Raw genomic sequence first — 13,881 nt, 5'->3', positions numbered from 1 at the left:
TTATATTAATAGTAATAGTAATAGTAATAGTAATTCGTAATTAAATACACGCAAAATCGAAAAACAACATCCAATTTATTTTAAGAGCAGTTGCACGCAATCGAAAATAAAAAAAAATAATAATAATAAAAACAAGAAATCATCAGTATAAGGCACATGATATCACACATTAAATTAAAGATATTGGGTGAAGATGTGGTCCGCTTAAAAATATTCCCTAATGAGACGAGGCGTTATTTTTCCTGTCTTTGTTAGTACATAGTCGGTCTGATTTAGTAGCAGTCTAAGCGATGGACGTCTGTGGTTTGTAGCCGTTTTCGTCAGCAACAAAGGTGACTGTGATTTTCTGATTAGTTTTTGGATCTGTGTACGTGTAACTGCCGTGGACTTCGATAGCTTCGTTTTCGCTTCCTCCGTTCTTCAAAGTGCCCTCTTCGTTTCTGGAGATCCCGTTGCTGGTTTCGAAATCGAATTTGTAGCCGTCCACTCCAATGTTCTCATTGTCGTATTTTAGAATTGTGGCGCTTTGATCAGGACTGCCTTGTGGTTTTGCCAGAGCGAGGATCCACAGGGAGCAAAACAAAACTAAAACCTGAAGAAGAAACCTTTTATAACAACAATTAATTTGATAAAAATTGTACTAAACGTATAATTAGGACGATATTATTATATGCTGTTCAGCTAAGCAGAAAATGATGATGACGGACGGTAAGAAAATAATAATTGACAAATTTGATTCATGATTTATTAATTTATCATACAAATATTATAACGTATAATTGCTATTTAAAATTATTAAATACCAGTAACATTCAAAAACACTAATCCAATTCAAGCTAATATTTCAAAGAAGAATTCGTCAGCAACAGGAAATATATAAACTTTTTTCAATAATTTTACTTTTATTCATTTCAAACATTGGAGATATATTTGCAGTTTATATTTTCGACAATATCTATTTAATTTTCTGATATCTTTTTATAGATTTTTGAAGATGATTGCAAATACTTATATGGTATATATCGACGTTAAAATATAATAAATTGATATGTCAGATTTTATGTTTGTAAGACTATGAGAATTAGAGGATGCGTAATTTAAAGGCACGTATATAGTCCTAGAAAGAAGATGTACTAATATATTTTACAAAGTTGATAAGAAAATATTTGTTTTTTCGGTTAACTTCATTTTAGAAAAACTGGAAAGTACATGTCTTAGTAAATTTTGGCCTTTGTTAGCCTTTTTCAGAACACGAAAGGCTTTATCAATTGTGGAAGCCGTTACTCATTCGAATTTATACATCTTTCAGTAGCAGCGAATACTCCCCAGATGGCGATGCATACATTTGAATATTACATAGACGCGCTCTGCAGAAATTTCTTTGCTTTGGTCAGTTATTTATTGAGACTGCTCACTTTAACGCTATTCATACATGCTGATAAATAATAAAAACAGTGCAGTTTCAAGAAGTATATTTATTCCAAACACTATCTGTTTGTTTCTCCGCTTCACCCCAAGAATCTAATGATTCAGCGAGACAGTAGTGTTTGAAATGAATAATCGTCTTGAAATTTTAGTTTTTATATTATATTTATCAGTACGGAAACTTTTGCTTTCGTTTCTATCTTCGTTATAAAACGATATGGAATGTTTCTTATCTAATTCCCCGAACACAGAAAATACGAATTTCAATGCTATCTTCTAATAGTTTTTTTATATACTTCGGTGTAAACATGGGAAGATAAATATCACAGATTGGAAAATTTCTATATACCTAATTTGATTGAATTTACACGTGAAATGATTACAGTAGATAATTTTATTATCACATTAATCTATCTACACATATGTATAAGTTAATTAAATGGTTTAAGTACATATCACTACAAAAAATTTGGTTTTATCGGAATAGTTAGTAAACCAAGTTTTTGACTTTTTTTATACATGGAAAAATATTAACTTTAGAATAGTTGATATTATATCGAACAAAAGAATGAAATTAATTAACGAAAATGTACATTATTTCTAATTAATTCGGAAATAATATTGTAAGATCGTAAACATACTGTGATTCTTTTAATTACCTAGGAATGTATTCATCTATTCTATGCTACTGATAAATCAATAATTGATTAAACAACATGTATGTTTTGACAACTTATACTAGGGGATATTCGATGGTATTTAAAAAAAATGTAATTCTATGTAACTAATGAAGATATCCCTTAATTACGTGATTTCCGGGTCGGTAAACCTAAAGACACAAACATGTGTTTACAGCATGCAGATACGATATGATGAATACGTTTCAGATTGAATTCAAATGCCATATATGAAGCTAATACATAACGAAGCTATTGTTGAACATTATTAATTGGAAAACAAGAGAGGAAATAATGACAGCGTGAAATGAATGACATTTCTAACGTTTTAAACTGTTCATTTGTTATAATGATGACATTAATACGTTAGTAATATGTTATTAATGTCCTGAGTTTGTGCATACCTAATTCTCGATATTTTATGTTATTAAGTGAAGCTTGATCTTTACTATAAATAAATAAACACTAATTACAAAAGGTGTTCAGCACTATTTGGTGCGGTATTATTATTATTCTTAAAGTTCAATCTCATCTAATTTATTTTTTTTTTTATGTGAAAATTGGTATTAAAAAAAAGTTTTCCTATATACCTATAATATAACATTGGTTTCTCTACCAAACAAATATATTAATGCCTTAGAAGGGATAAAGTATTTTCAATAAACTTAAATTAAATTATAAGTTTAAGACAAAACGCTAAAAAAATTAAACTTTGTAACTTCAGCGGAATATCGCTTAAAATGATCATTTTGAATACCTAAAGGGAAATGCACCTACAATGATTATTATAAGTATAATTTTAATTTTATAAGGTGTCTCATAAATATTTAAATAACTTTTTATGCAACAGATTAGCATCGACGTGCGAAATTATGATGTCTTCTAAACCCATAATAATTATTGCAGCAAGATAACCTTTATTAATATACGAATAAAGTTACTTGAAATGTCAATGAACTAATGGCAAGTGTTATTATATTAGTTAAAAATTGCAATGGATATAAAAATAACAATTGCACTCTCTTCGATAATGTCAGCACGAGAAACGGTTTTTAAGTTTTAAACAAAATAGGAAACTTGAATTTTATAGTTGATGCTAAGTTTTACACAAAACTACCATTGGTATATGGACAGGGATGAGGGTGCGTAGTTTGTCGAATTTGAATGAAAATATATTACATAGATTATTATTAAGATTTAAGAATGTTCTCAAAGCTTAACTTGATTAAATGTCGCTAATGAATATCAAAAATTGGAAAAATAGTAAAAAGTTGTTTCTTGCTAATTTTTTTTAGTAATTATACTGAAATAATGTTTTCGTTCGACAAATAGTTGGCTTTTTGTGCCACCCTGCAATCTGTCTAAGTAAAAAAGTGTATTTTCCATTAGTTTCAATTTATTATGCAGAAACTTTAAGAAATTGACATGAAAATATTGATTGCCGAAATTACTGTGATGTTTCACTGATTTGGAGGTATGTAATTACTTAACTGACATCTTTCAATTGAGGTCACATAGATGAACTCTTTAAGTAGGTTAAAGTAGTTTACTTCTTTACAATTTTTATTAATTAAATTGACCTTGAGGCTAAATGCCGATAGATATAATAATTAACTTAACTTAATATTTATCTTCTAGTTGATATCTACCAAAAATTATTACCTCCTGTTTACATTATTATATGACTGGTAAAAAGAATTTTCTTTACATTTTTTTTAATTGAAGCAATTTGATTAAAAAATTAATTAGTTTGATTCACCACGATCCCTAAATACTGATTTTTTAATTATTAGCGGTTATTGGTAGACTTAATTAAGAGGAAAACTGAAATTAGAAATTAAAAATTTTCTATTTGCTATATAAAATAACTGATGCGGATGATGTGATGAAGATTTGTCGACGCTTTGAATTTTTAATTGTAAAATATAATAGCATACCTACTTTTTCTATAAATAATTGTTTTACCATATCACATACACACGGTAGGCGACAAGTTACAGCAAATGAAGAAGTACCGCAATTAATCAAACAATTAAGTAAGTGTTTATATTGTACAAGGTGGAGAATTAAAAAGAAGGTCAAAGTAATAATTTATCGTGATCTATTCGATTTGATTTCCGGATCTGTCGTCAAGGAGTGCATTCATCGTTTGTTTTGTCATTTACTTGTGCACTTTCAATTTGGATATTACCTTTCATTTAATGTTAATTTAAACTTTAGCGCTTACTCTTCTTAAAAAACTGATAACTAAAACTGATACATGTTACACTTGTATTTTAAAGATACATCGTTTTTAAAATAAAAGAAATAGGAAATTTTATATATGGAAGTCAAGTGTGGGAAATTTTTCGTTCCTTTTTTTGTATTTTACGATATTGCTTGTAGATTATCTTGACGATAGATCAGGAAAGTAATGAAGCAATCAAAGAGTACGTTATGGTACAAGGTTATCTGAAAAATAACATAAAAAATACAACATTGTCTGATTATTTAAACGCATGGAAGTATGAGGAAAATACCAAATACTCATAGATTATAGACAAAATTTAATTTTGAGTAATTTTAGGCATCTTTAAACATTGTTAATACGTTACTAATTTTCTATTTATCATGAAATTTTATTTCTTTCGACGTTTGATTATTTATCACTTGTGCTTGACCTTAGTATACTAACTGACGTTGAAATTTTACAACTTCTCTGTGTAAACAATCTATTTCCATTGAGAAAATGTCAATATTGGTGCAATTATAAATATATTCTTCAATGAAATTGAATTCTAAAATTTTTTTAATACAATGCATACTTTTTAGAGAAGTTGGGGAATTATCTACAGGCTGCAAAAAGTTGGTTTTTCTACACCATCTTATTTTAATTAGTTGCCTAAGACAAATTAAATTATACCTGATAGATAAGAAAAGAAATAATATAAATCTGAAAAGTTCATATAGATACGACAAAATTTAATTAAATATCGCAATGTAATTTTTTATTTCTTTTTTAACAAGATCAATAATTGCTTTCTCGTATTGCTTTTTAATAAAATTATTTACTACACGATTAACTTTTCATATTATCTCCATTTTGAGTACGTTGTTTATGCTTTCCTTTGTTTCTTAGATTTTTAAAATAAATTCTGGATTGTAGGATTGTTAAGAGCTTGAGTTTACATTATCGTTTACTATTCAAATCAAAATTTATTATGCGATATAGGGCTATTATTTGAATTACAGCTTGGTGGGGGTTATGAGGTTGCATCACCTTCTATTTATGAACATAATTATGATTTCCCAGGTATGAAAATCCAAAGCTAGGTCATAATTAGTCCTGGAGTCGGCCGTATTGCAACTGGATTTATTGATTTAGAAACCTTTTAATTTTAAAATTTAAAATTTTGTACGTATCTATAATTATGGATCAAAAAATATTAGTGGCTCTAGAGATAGGGGACGTCTATAAATTTCGAGACATCAAAATATCAATACGTTAGAATTTTTGCCGATTCTAAGGGGAAATTTTAGGCAATGCAGATGTTTTTATAAAATCCAGGATTTCTCAAAAAGCTCTATCTAGAGATAAACACATACTTAAGCAGTTCCGGGTTCTGGCGGTTGAACAATGGTTTAAAAAAAAGCGTGAAAGGGTGACGCCGAAGATGATGCTGTAATTTATTTCTAGGAATAAAACTGTACGTACGTGTGTACGCTATACGTACTACACATAAACATAAACGTACATGTGTAAGTACGTAAATATGTGTTATGAATCAGGTGGCATTTTGCAATAAAGAAGCTCACGTTGTCCGCGTGAACTTTGAATTGATATAACGATTGAATAAATTACATAACCGTGTAAAACTACATAAACGACCCTAAGCAGAAACATCATAACAGGTTTGACATTACCGACTCCTTTACAATAAGATTTTACAAAGATTACCTCGATTCAATGTGACCCGACACAGAACGCGAATTAAATCCTACGCAAACATGCTCGTTGTTATTACATACTTGTTATTACCGACTAAACTAATGATTTCGTCGTTAAAATTACTTTCTATTTTATTTTTTCTATGGTAAACACTAAAATAAACTTGATTATTATCGCATTTTTACAAGATTGAGAATGACATGCGGCTCTTTTGTCTTTCCTGCTGTTTTATGATGCGACATGAAAATAGGGTGCAACGTATGCCTTAAGGATATCAAATTAGTTATGACTTATGTTTTTTCTATAGTTAAATAGCCACTTTTCTGTATTTGAAGGGACGAATTTAGTATTGATCAGATTGCTTCGTTTAGACTATATATTTCGGTTAGGACATTCTGTTGATTAATTTATCAATTTGGTACTTATAATGTATCTAGTATAAGAGGCCCAAATGGAGCCCCAAGGCTTTCTATTTTTATAGACGTAAATAGTTACCGTAAAAGTTGTAAACCTTTTAAAGGAGATATGGAACAGGATAATGTGATGAGGAATGTTTTTCCTTTCCAAGGATCAATCAGCTAATAGTTCATTAAAAGTAATTCATGAAACAGGAGGAAATTGTAGCACGTTTATTAAAGAAATACTAAAATAATTAAACTATGAAACGGTGATTTTTTATAATAAATTATCGATAAGTTGTAGGGGAACGCTGAGACTAAACTTAATGACCATTAAGTACCTATTCTATAAATTAGGAGCAGCAATAATTTCATATTTATTATTCTGACTTTGACCTCTTTAATAATGTTACAAACATTATTAACGAATATTAACTGAAGATGACACCTTGGCTGTCGAAACACGTGTTAGATTTTTCAAGGTTTTTGCCTTAGTGTTCAATTTAGAATACCATTCACATTATTTTTAGCCAATTAAGATCTTATTTTCATCATAATATTCTATTTTCAAAAATGCACCATTTTTATTTGTTGTAATAAATTAAATAGAGTAATAATTACTGAGTATTCAGGTAATTAAACAAAAACAAACAATTAGTTGTCATCATTCTTTTTGAGGCACATGCAAACTAATAGTAACATGAAGGAATTTGTTTTTCACTTAAAAGTTCTATTATAACTGTTAGAAAACTTCCTGATAAAAACATTTAAATTAGGTTAATGTAACATGTAGAACATTTAAACGCTTTCTAACGTTGTTTTCTTTATATTAATAAGAACTTTTCGTGAGTGACCGACTAAATTTCAATTTTTACCTCTTATTTTAGATAATTACGTCAAATTAACGTCAGGTTAGGGGCAAAAAAACAGTTTATATCAACCAAAAAAAATTTGCTTCTATTCTGACAATGGCTTTACACTAAACATGTTGATGTCAGACTAATTTGTATTTAACAGAGAAAATTAAGTTTATGGTCAATAATTTCGGACTTATTAGTTCTCATCAGTACGCAACAGCCGGGGTTAATACATCACCGACCAAATCGAAGCGGTTTCACAAATAACATTAAATTTTTGGTTAGTAATTTATATTTTATCATACCATATTAACTTTTAAGAATCCTTGGGAAGATCCTTTCACCATCTATTACATGCATATTATATACAAACTTAACATTAACGCTCAGAAAAATAAATTTCTATAATTTTGTTCAGAGGGAACTCAACCATATTGTTATTTTCCTACTTAGTTAAATGCGTGAGATTAAAAAATTTGTTTCTCCAATGTTATCTGTTATATTTAAAACAATTTTACTGAATTTTAGTATTGGGATATAAAATATAATCCTTTAAGGCTGTTTTTCATCAATTTTTTGCAAAGAAATACTGATTTCTGCTAGTGCTGCTGTATTAACATAAATATTAATATAACTTGATTTCATTTTTTTCGCAAATCCCGAAATTTTTTAAATGTGGCAAGACTATCATGTTGCTATCATATTAATCAAAATTCAGCCAATAAATGAGATGATCCTATAATTTATTCTGGTTGTAATCCATAATGCTTAACTTATAAAGTAAGGGTACACTGAAAGCATACAATCGTGCCGCAAATTTTGAACTTATTAAAATTAATTGGGAAAGTTTTGAAATGTGTTTGTTAAAAAGACAGTAAAATTAATAAGTTATATGTGCGTTAACCCATTGAATTAATAAACTGATACACCCCGAACATAGATAACTCAAAATCATTAACATACGTGCAAGAATAAAATTTATTTTTAGAAAGTATCCTCAACCATCCCAGCAATTATAATAATTTTTAGTAATTATGCACAGTCAAAAGAATTTCTGTTATGTGTTACATCCTTAACAATCAGTTTTAGCTGCAAATGCTTCTATTGAACTTCGTGCTGATATTATCTTTCGCAATTTTTATGAACTTTAACTTACACAATAACCGCGATGAGAAAATTAATCTTATGTACATCTATACATACATCCATACATACATGCAACAATCATATATACAAACATACATACATATAATCACTTTCAATTACGATGATTATTTCATTTCGAATACAAAAGGGAATTGTTTAAAACCACCAATAAATCGTCAATAAAATCAAAAATTTAAAATTTTAGTTACACGTATTTGAACGACGTTTCGATTGTCAGCTAAATTTTTTCCAGAATATGGGAAATACTTCCTTAAAATTTTAATTAATGAGATAATCATTTAATATATATAATAATTATAAAGACCTACTGTCACTAAAGAAAAATATTGTTGAGCACTTAATGTTGTTCAATTAAGTGTAGTACATGGCGCCATTAATTAACAGGTACTTTTAAATTTTTGTAATAGGTAAAAACTCACCTGCTTCATTTTGATGGCGTTGACTAGCAGATGCGACATGAGAATAGTAGTTTTTAGCAAATCGCATCTTTATATTGACTTAGTGCCAGCTAAGAACCCCCATACTCAATCAGTAAGGTGTAATTGTATTTGTATGAAGTTTCATTTAGACATTTAGGACAATGTTAAGTATGTAATCAGTTAACTAAACAGCCTGCAAGCAACATTTGACTTGTTTGGTATGCATTTAATAAATAAACGAAGATTTTAACGCAATCACTGTATGTACTGGACACATAAAAATATTAGATAACAACAGGTAAATTAGTATTTTTTTTTCATTTAAGATAAAAAAACGTTTCAGTGTAATTTACATCTTTTTTTGAAGCTGTGATTTAACTTACATTAATACTGGTAAGTTTGTTTACGTGCTTGTAAATGTAGTAATTTATATTACTTAAAATACCCATAGCATGTTAAGAAGATATGTGGTGTAAAAAACGTTGCTTAAGGGCATGGCGTTTATATATCTCGCTACTTTACTGTTTGCTAGTTACGTATTAAATTGGACAAGTTGATTATACGTGTTTCTTTCCACAATTAAGTAATTATGACATTTTGAAATATGCGTAGTAGGTGTTCAAGGGATGGAGGCAGGAATGTAGCTACAGACGAGATCGCGTGGGCCTAAGTTCTGGACTACCCACCATGAATGTAAGCTTAATTTATAGGGTTGTTCGGAAAGTCATTTCGTTTTTTTTTTTTGTGGAAATGAAAGACAGTTTTCGTATAATAAACAAATACTTTATTAAATTATATATTGACCGTTCTGGTCCAACACCTTTTGCCATCTTTCTGGTAGTAGCATAATTCCACGCTCATAAAATTTTTGGTCTTTGCTGGCAAAAAACTGATCGAGGAGGTTTTTGACCTCCTCATTTGAGGTGAAGGTTTTACCGTCTAAGAAATTTTGGAGTGACCGGAACAAATAATAATCCGATGGTGCCAGGTCTGGAGAATATGGTGGGTGTAGCATTGTATCCCATTCAAGCTGTAAAAGCTTTTGGCGAGTGACCAAACTTGTGTGAGGTCTCGCGTTGTCTTGGTGAAACACTACACCTTTCCTGTTGATTAGTTCTGACCTTTTCTGTTGAAGTGCATCATTCAGTTTGTTCAGCTGATGACAGTAGACTTCCTAATTAATCGTTGTGTTATCCGGTAAAAGCTAAAAAAAAACGATTCCTTTAAAATCCCACCAAACAGACAGCATCACCTTTTTTTGGTGAATATCGGCTTTGGAAATGGTTTGAGCCGGTTCATCTTTTTTGCTCCATGACCTCTTGCGTTTGACGTTGTTGTATACAACCCATTTTTCGTCCCCAGTGATGATGCGCTTCAAAAACGGATCATTTTCGTAACGTTTGAGAAGCGAATCGCAGACACAGATTTCTCTCTGTGAGAACATGGGGAGCCCATACATCGAGCTTCGAGGATAACCCCAGGTCTTTCAAGTGGTCATAAACTGTTGAATTTGATAAATTTAACCTCAATCCGATCTCACGTGTTGTTATTCGCCGGTTCACATCAACTAATGCCTTTATCGCGTCTTTATCAGCTTCAACCGGCCTTCCCGAACGTGGTGCATCTTCGACATCAAAATTGCCGGATCAAAATTTAGCGAACCAGTTCTGGCACTGGCGTACTGTCAACACACCTTCTCCATACACATCAGTCAATTTCTTTCTGGCTTGAACAGCATTTTTACCCTTTCTGTAGTAAAACAGTAAGATATGTCGAAAATGCTGCTTATCGCTCTCCATATTTAAAAGGGCACCAACCAAAAACTACTGCGTAGAATTAATTGGAATTTTTCACACACAAGCCTTGCTATATGAGCTCTCAAAGCATATAAAAATTATACGGCTTAAATGTGAAGTTGGGTGCCAAAGAATACAATTAAATCCTCTGTCGGGAAAAAACGAAATGACTTTCCGAACAACCCTATAAGTTAGGTTAAATCGGCATAAGCGGTTTTAAAAACCGCAAGCATTCAACTTCACTTAATGATGCTTTATCTAAATCGAGAGCTTTTGCGATTTTCTTCCTGATGAACATGATTGCTAAATTATTTACGAAAAAAAATTTCACTCGAGGAGGAGTCAGGAATGGCAGCGGTGAAAATAAACATGTGGTTTGAGACATTTTTTAGTTTTCCTAGCTATAAATAAGTAATTTGCTGAAATGATTACCCTAAGACGTTTTGGGTTTTATGGAACTTAAAATACGACATAACGGCGTGGCCTACTCTTAGTCTATGCAAAGATAAAGTTGGTACGTCCCTGGGTGGAGAATTGGTTTTTAGGGTAATTTAATAATACGACTGAGATTTTGGGCTACATGCTTCATAGTGAGCAGTATTTTTATGGTGAGCTTCAAGAACAGAAGCAATATCACGAAGGCAATCTGTTTGCGCACTGGTATTGTATGTAGAATATAATGTACCGATCTAAACAAAAATTTCACGATAAGATTCATCCAAAAACACGAACATTGACTTGGTTTATCATTTGAAAAATGTGGATCAGAGGACGAGGGTTAATAAGGTCCAATTTCCGTTTCAAAATAGACATGAATGAATGAATTGTATTGCATGTTAATAAACAAAACTATGTATATTTTACATTTTATATGGAGTATCAGGCGTGAAGGTCTAGTCAGAGACATATTAGAGGTAGAAACAGGAGTTAGGAGGGGTAGAGGTAGACCTAAATTGGATTACTGTATTACTGTTCGCAAATAGTTAAGGATGTGGGCTGTTCTAGTTTTAGGGAAATGCTAAGTTTAGCTCAGGATAGGAAAGAGTGGAGGTACGTGTCTAACCAGTCTTAAGACTGACGACCTTATGATGATGATGATGATGGAGTATCTATGTATATGCATTATGCACACACTACAAAATTAAAAATTGTTTCCTTTATTTAACATTTACAGAAAATGTGTAAAATACATCCAAAAAATAGTTTTTTACAAAATTTAAATTCCGATTAGAGTCTATATCATGGTATTCCCCCGAGCTTTCGATATTAGTAGTTAATCAATTCTTTCCAAATGCTTCCTAAGATACTATAGTGGAATATCACTGCGGAATTCTAATTGATGATTTTCTGGCTTTGTCAACTAAACTATTATAAACCAATTTGTTATCAACCTATCATCTTGGCTGCAAAAGGGCTGTATATACGCAGCTGAAACGACATTCAATGTAATTGTATTAATAAAAAAATACAACATGTAATTATACAACACGCTACTGAAGTGAAACTTTTTCGAACACACAAACATACCGGGATAGGGGTTAAGGAATTGGTTTAATATTATTTGTACACTGTGAATTTAAATTTTACACCATACATTCCGGAGTTGCCTGTAACGAACGTTGCATTGAAGCGCGCTCCTCGGCTCAAGCGATATATCCGTTGCATGATTTCGTTACATAGCAACTCGCATGAAACGAACTTACCCTACCTTGCGTAAAGATGTTTCACTTCAAAAATAGATAATATTGTCATTAAATTGCAATTATTTACGTGTATAAAGACTTAAAAGTCTTCGTTGTGTCTTTCTAAAGTAAAAAGATAAAAAATTTTACGCACATTTCGTTACTAATATTTTTATTATCATTATAATCATTATTTTTGAGGATATTGTTATTGAGTTGTCACGCACTGGAAAATGAAAAAAATTTATCTGTATTAGGCAAGCATTTATAAGAATATTATCTAGAAAATTTTAGCGGAATATAGGACCGTACTGTCTACTTATAAGTACCGTATTCTATAACGTACTGGGGTGTCTCGAAAAAACTTGCAAAAAATTTTGTAAGCGACTTTTAATGTATTAGGATTTTAGGATATATGACATATAACAAAATGTAAAAATTGCTTCATTGTGTAAATAATAACATAGAAACAATACCTAATGCGTGAAAGAAATGCCGGGCTGTATGCTGCGTATGGCCATAGAATTAAAAACCTTCTTAGTGACCTACTTAACCATTAAATAATAAAAAGCGGCTTTTATGGCCGACACGTAACTTTATAAAACTTTATTTTAATGTCTTCGTTAAAATTAATGTGTTGTCTACGGAGTAATTTATTGTTCGTTTCATGAACCCTGATAGTGTGTATACTTAGATACTTATTTTCCAATTGCATAATTCATAATAAGTGGAAATTAGAAATTTAATAACGAAAAATGCCGTCATGTATGATCCAAATTTTGAGAGAAGCTATAAAGTGAAGGCAATCCTGCTGTTTGCCCATTAAAATTGCTGAAATCTTCAATGATAATAAGAATAATAAAATGAAGATCCTTCTAATAATATATCTACAGCTACAAAAGTTAAAATTCTCTAACCAAAATTTCCTGAATGCTACTAATCCAGTTAGAGGCAAAATTCCTGTCAAAGAAAAGGATCCGCCAGGATCTACCGGAATCCTGCAGAAAATGGCTCTCTGTCAAACATATAGAAACGTTGCATTTTGGTAGTTCTCGATGTGTAGATCGAGTCTTAAGAAGTGATCTATTTGAGATATGGTCCCCTAAAATTGTATTTTTCCGTAAGGACTTCCAAGTACAGAATCCAAAGTTTGACGAAGGGTCATTTTCAGTAAGGATGTGGGATGTTTTATGTTTTACCACACAGCGGCATGACCTAAAGGTTTAGGCCATTTCTTAGCATTCGGGAGGACGCCGATTCAATTCCGGGTTCGTCTGTCTTGGTCCAAGTTTTTCTGTGGTTTCCTTGGATCACTTAGGCAAATGCTGAGGCTGAGGCAGTAATATTCCACAGATAATCTTTCACTCTCTTCTGTCGTCATTTCGTCCGTCTCATCTTTCTCACCCGAACCACCAACCACCCATTCCCTGAAAGAAGGCTGAGGAGGGTCTTCCGCCCTACCTACCGGCGTAGTCCGGAGGGACCGCCCGCCCACCAGCATTACTGACTGTTGCGAATGAAACATCCAAAAG

The 13,881-nt window shown here is 31.3% G+C and overlaps 1 protein-coding gene across 1 annotated transcript; it reads right to left on the bottom strand.

The window, feature by feature from the left end:
* Positions 1-12: 12 nt before the first annotated feature.
* LOC108733696 (endocuticle structural glycoprotein SgAbd-5) lies at positions 13-8,978 on the bottom strand. Its single transcript, XM_018464972.2, has 2 exons — positions 8,872-8,978; positions 13-592 (listed from the first exon to the last, which is right to left on the bottom strand). Exons 1-2 carry the CDS (start codon positions 8,908-8,910, stop codon positions 284-286), a joined length of 348 nt encoding a protein of 115 aa, XP_018320474.1. The 5' UTR covers positions 8,911-8,978; the 3' UTR covers positions 13-283.
* Between the last annotated feature and the right edge of the window lie 4,903 nt (positions 8,979-13,881).

This window comes from Agrilus planipennis, unplaced genomic scaffold (assembly GCF_000699045.2).
Source record: "Agrilus planipennis isolate EAB-ADULT unplaced genomic scaffold, Apla_2.0 scaffold78, whole genome shotgun sequence".
NCBI classification, from domain to species: Eukaryota; Metazoa; Arthropoda; class Insecta; order Coleoptera; family Buprestidae; genus Agrilus; species Agrilus planipennis.
Note: the sequence above shows the minus strand (reverse complement) of the source record. Positions and strands in the feature narration are given on the sequence as shown.

Bases quoted from the DNA above. Each gene is read 5' to 3' on its own strand.
- LOC108733696 (XM_018464972.2), bottom strand. From the start codon at position 8,910: ATGTCGCATCTGCTAGTCAACGCCATCAAAATGAAGCAG. The intron at 593-8,871 runs GTGAGTTTTTAC...TTTCTTCTTCAG, and splicing joins ACGCCATCAAAATGAAGCAG to GTTTTAGTTTTGTTTTGCTC.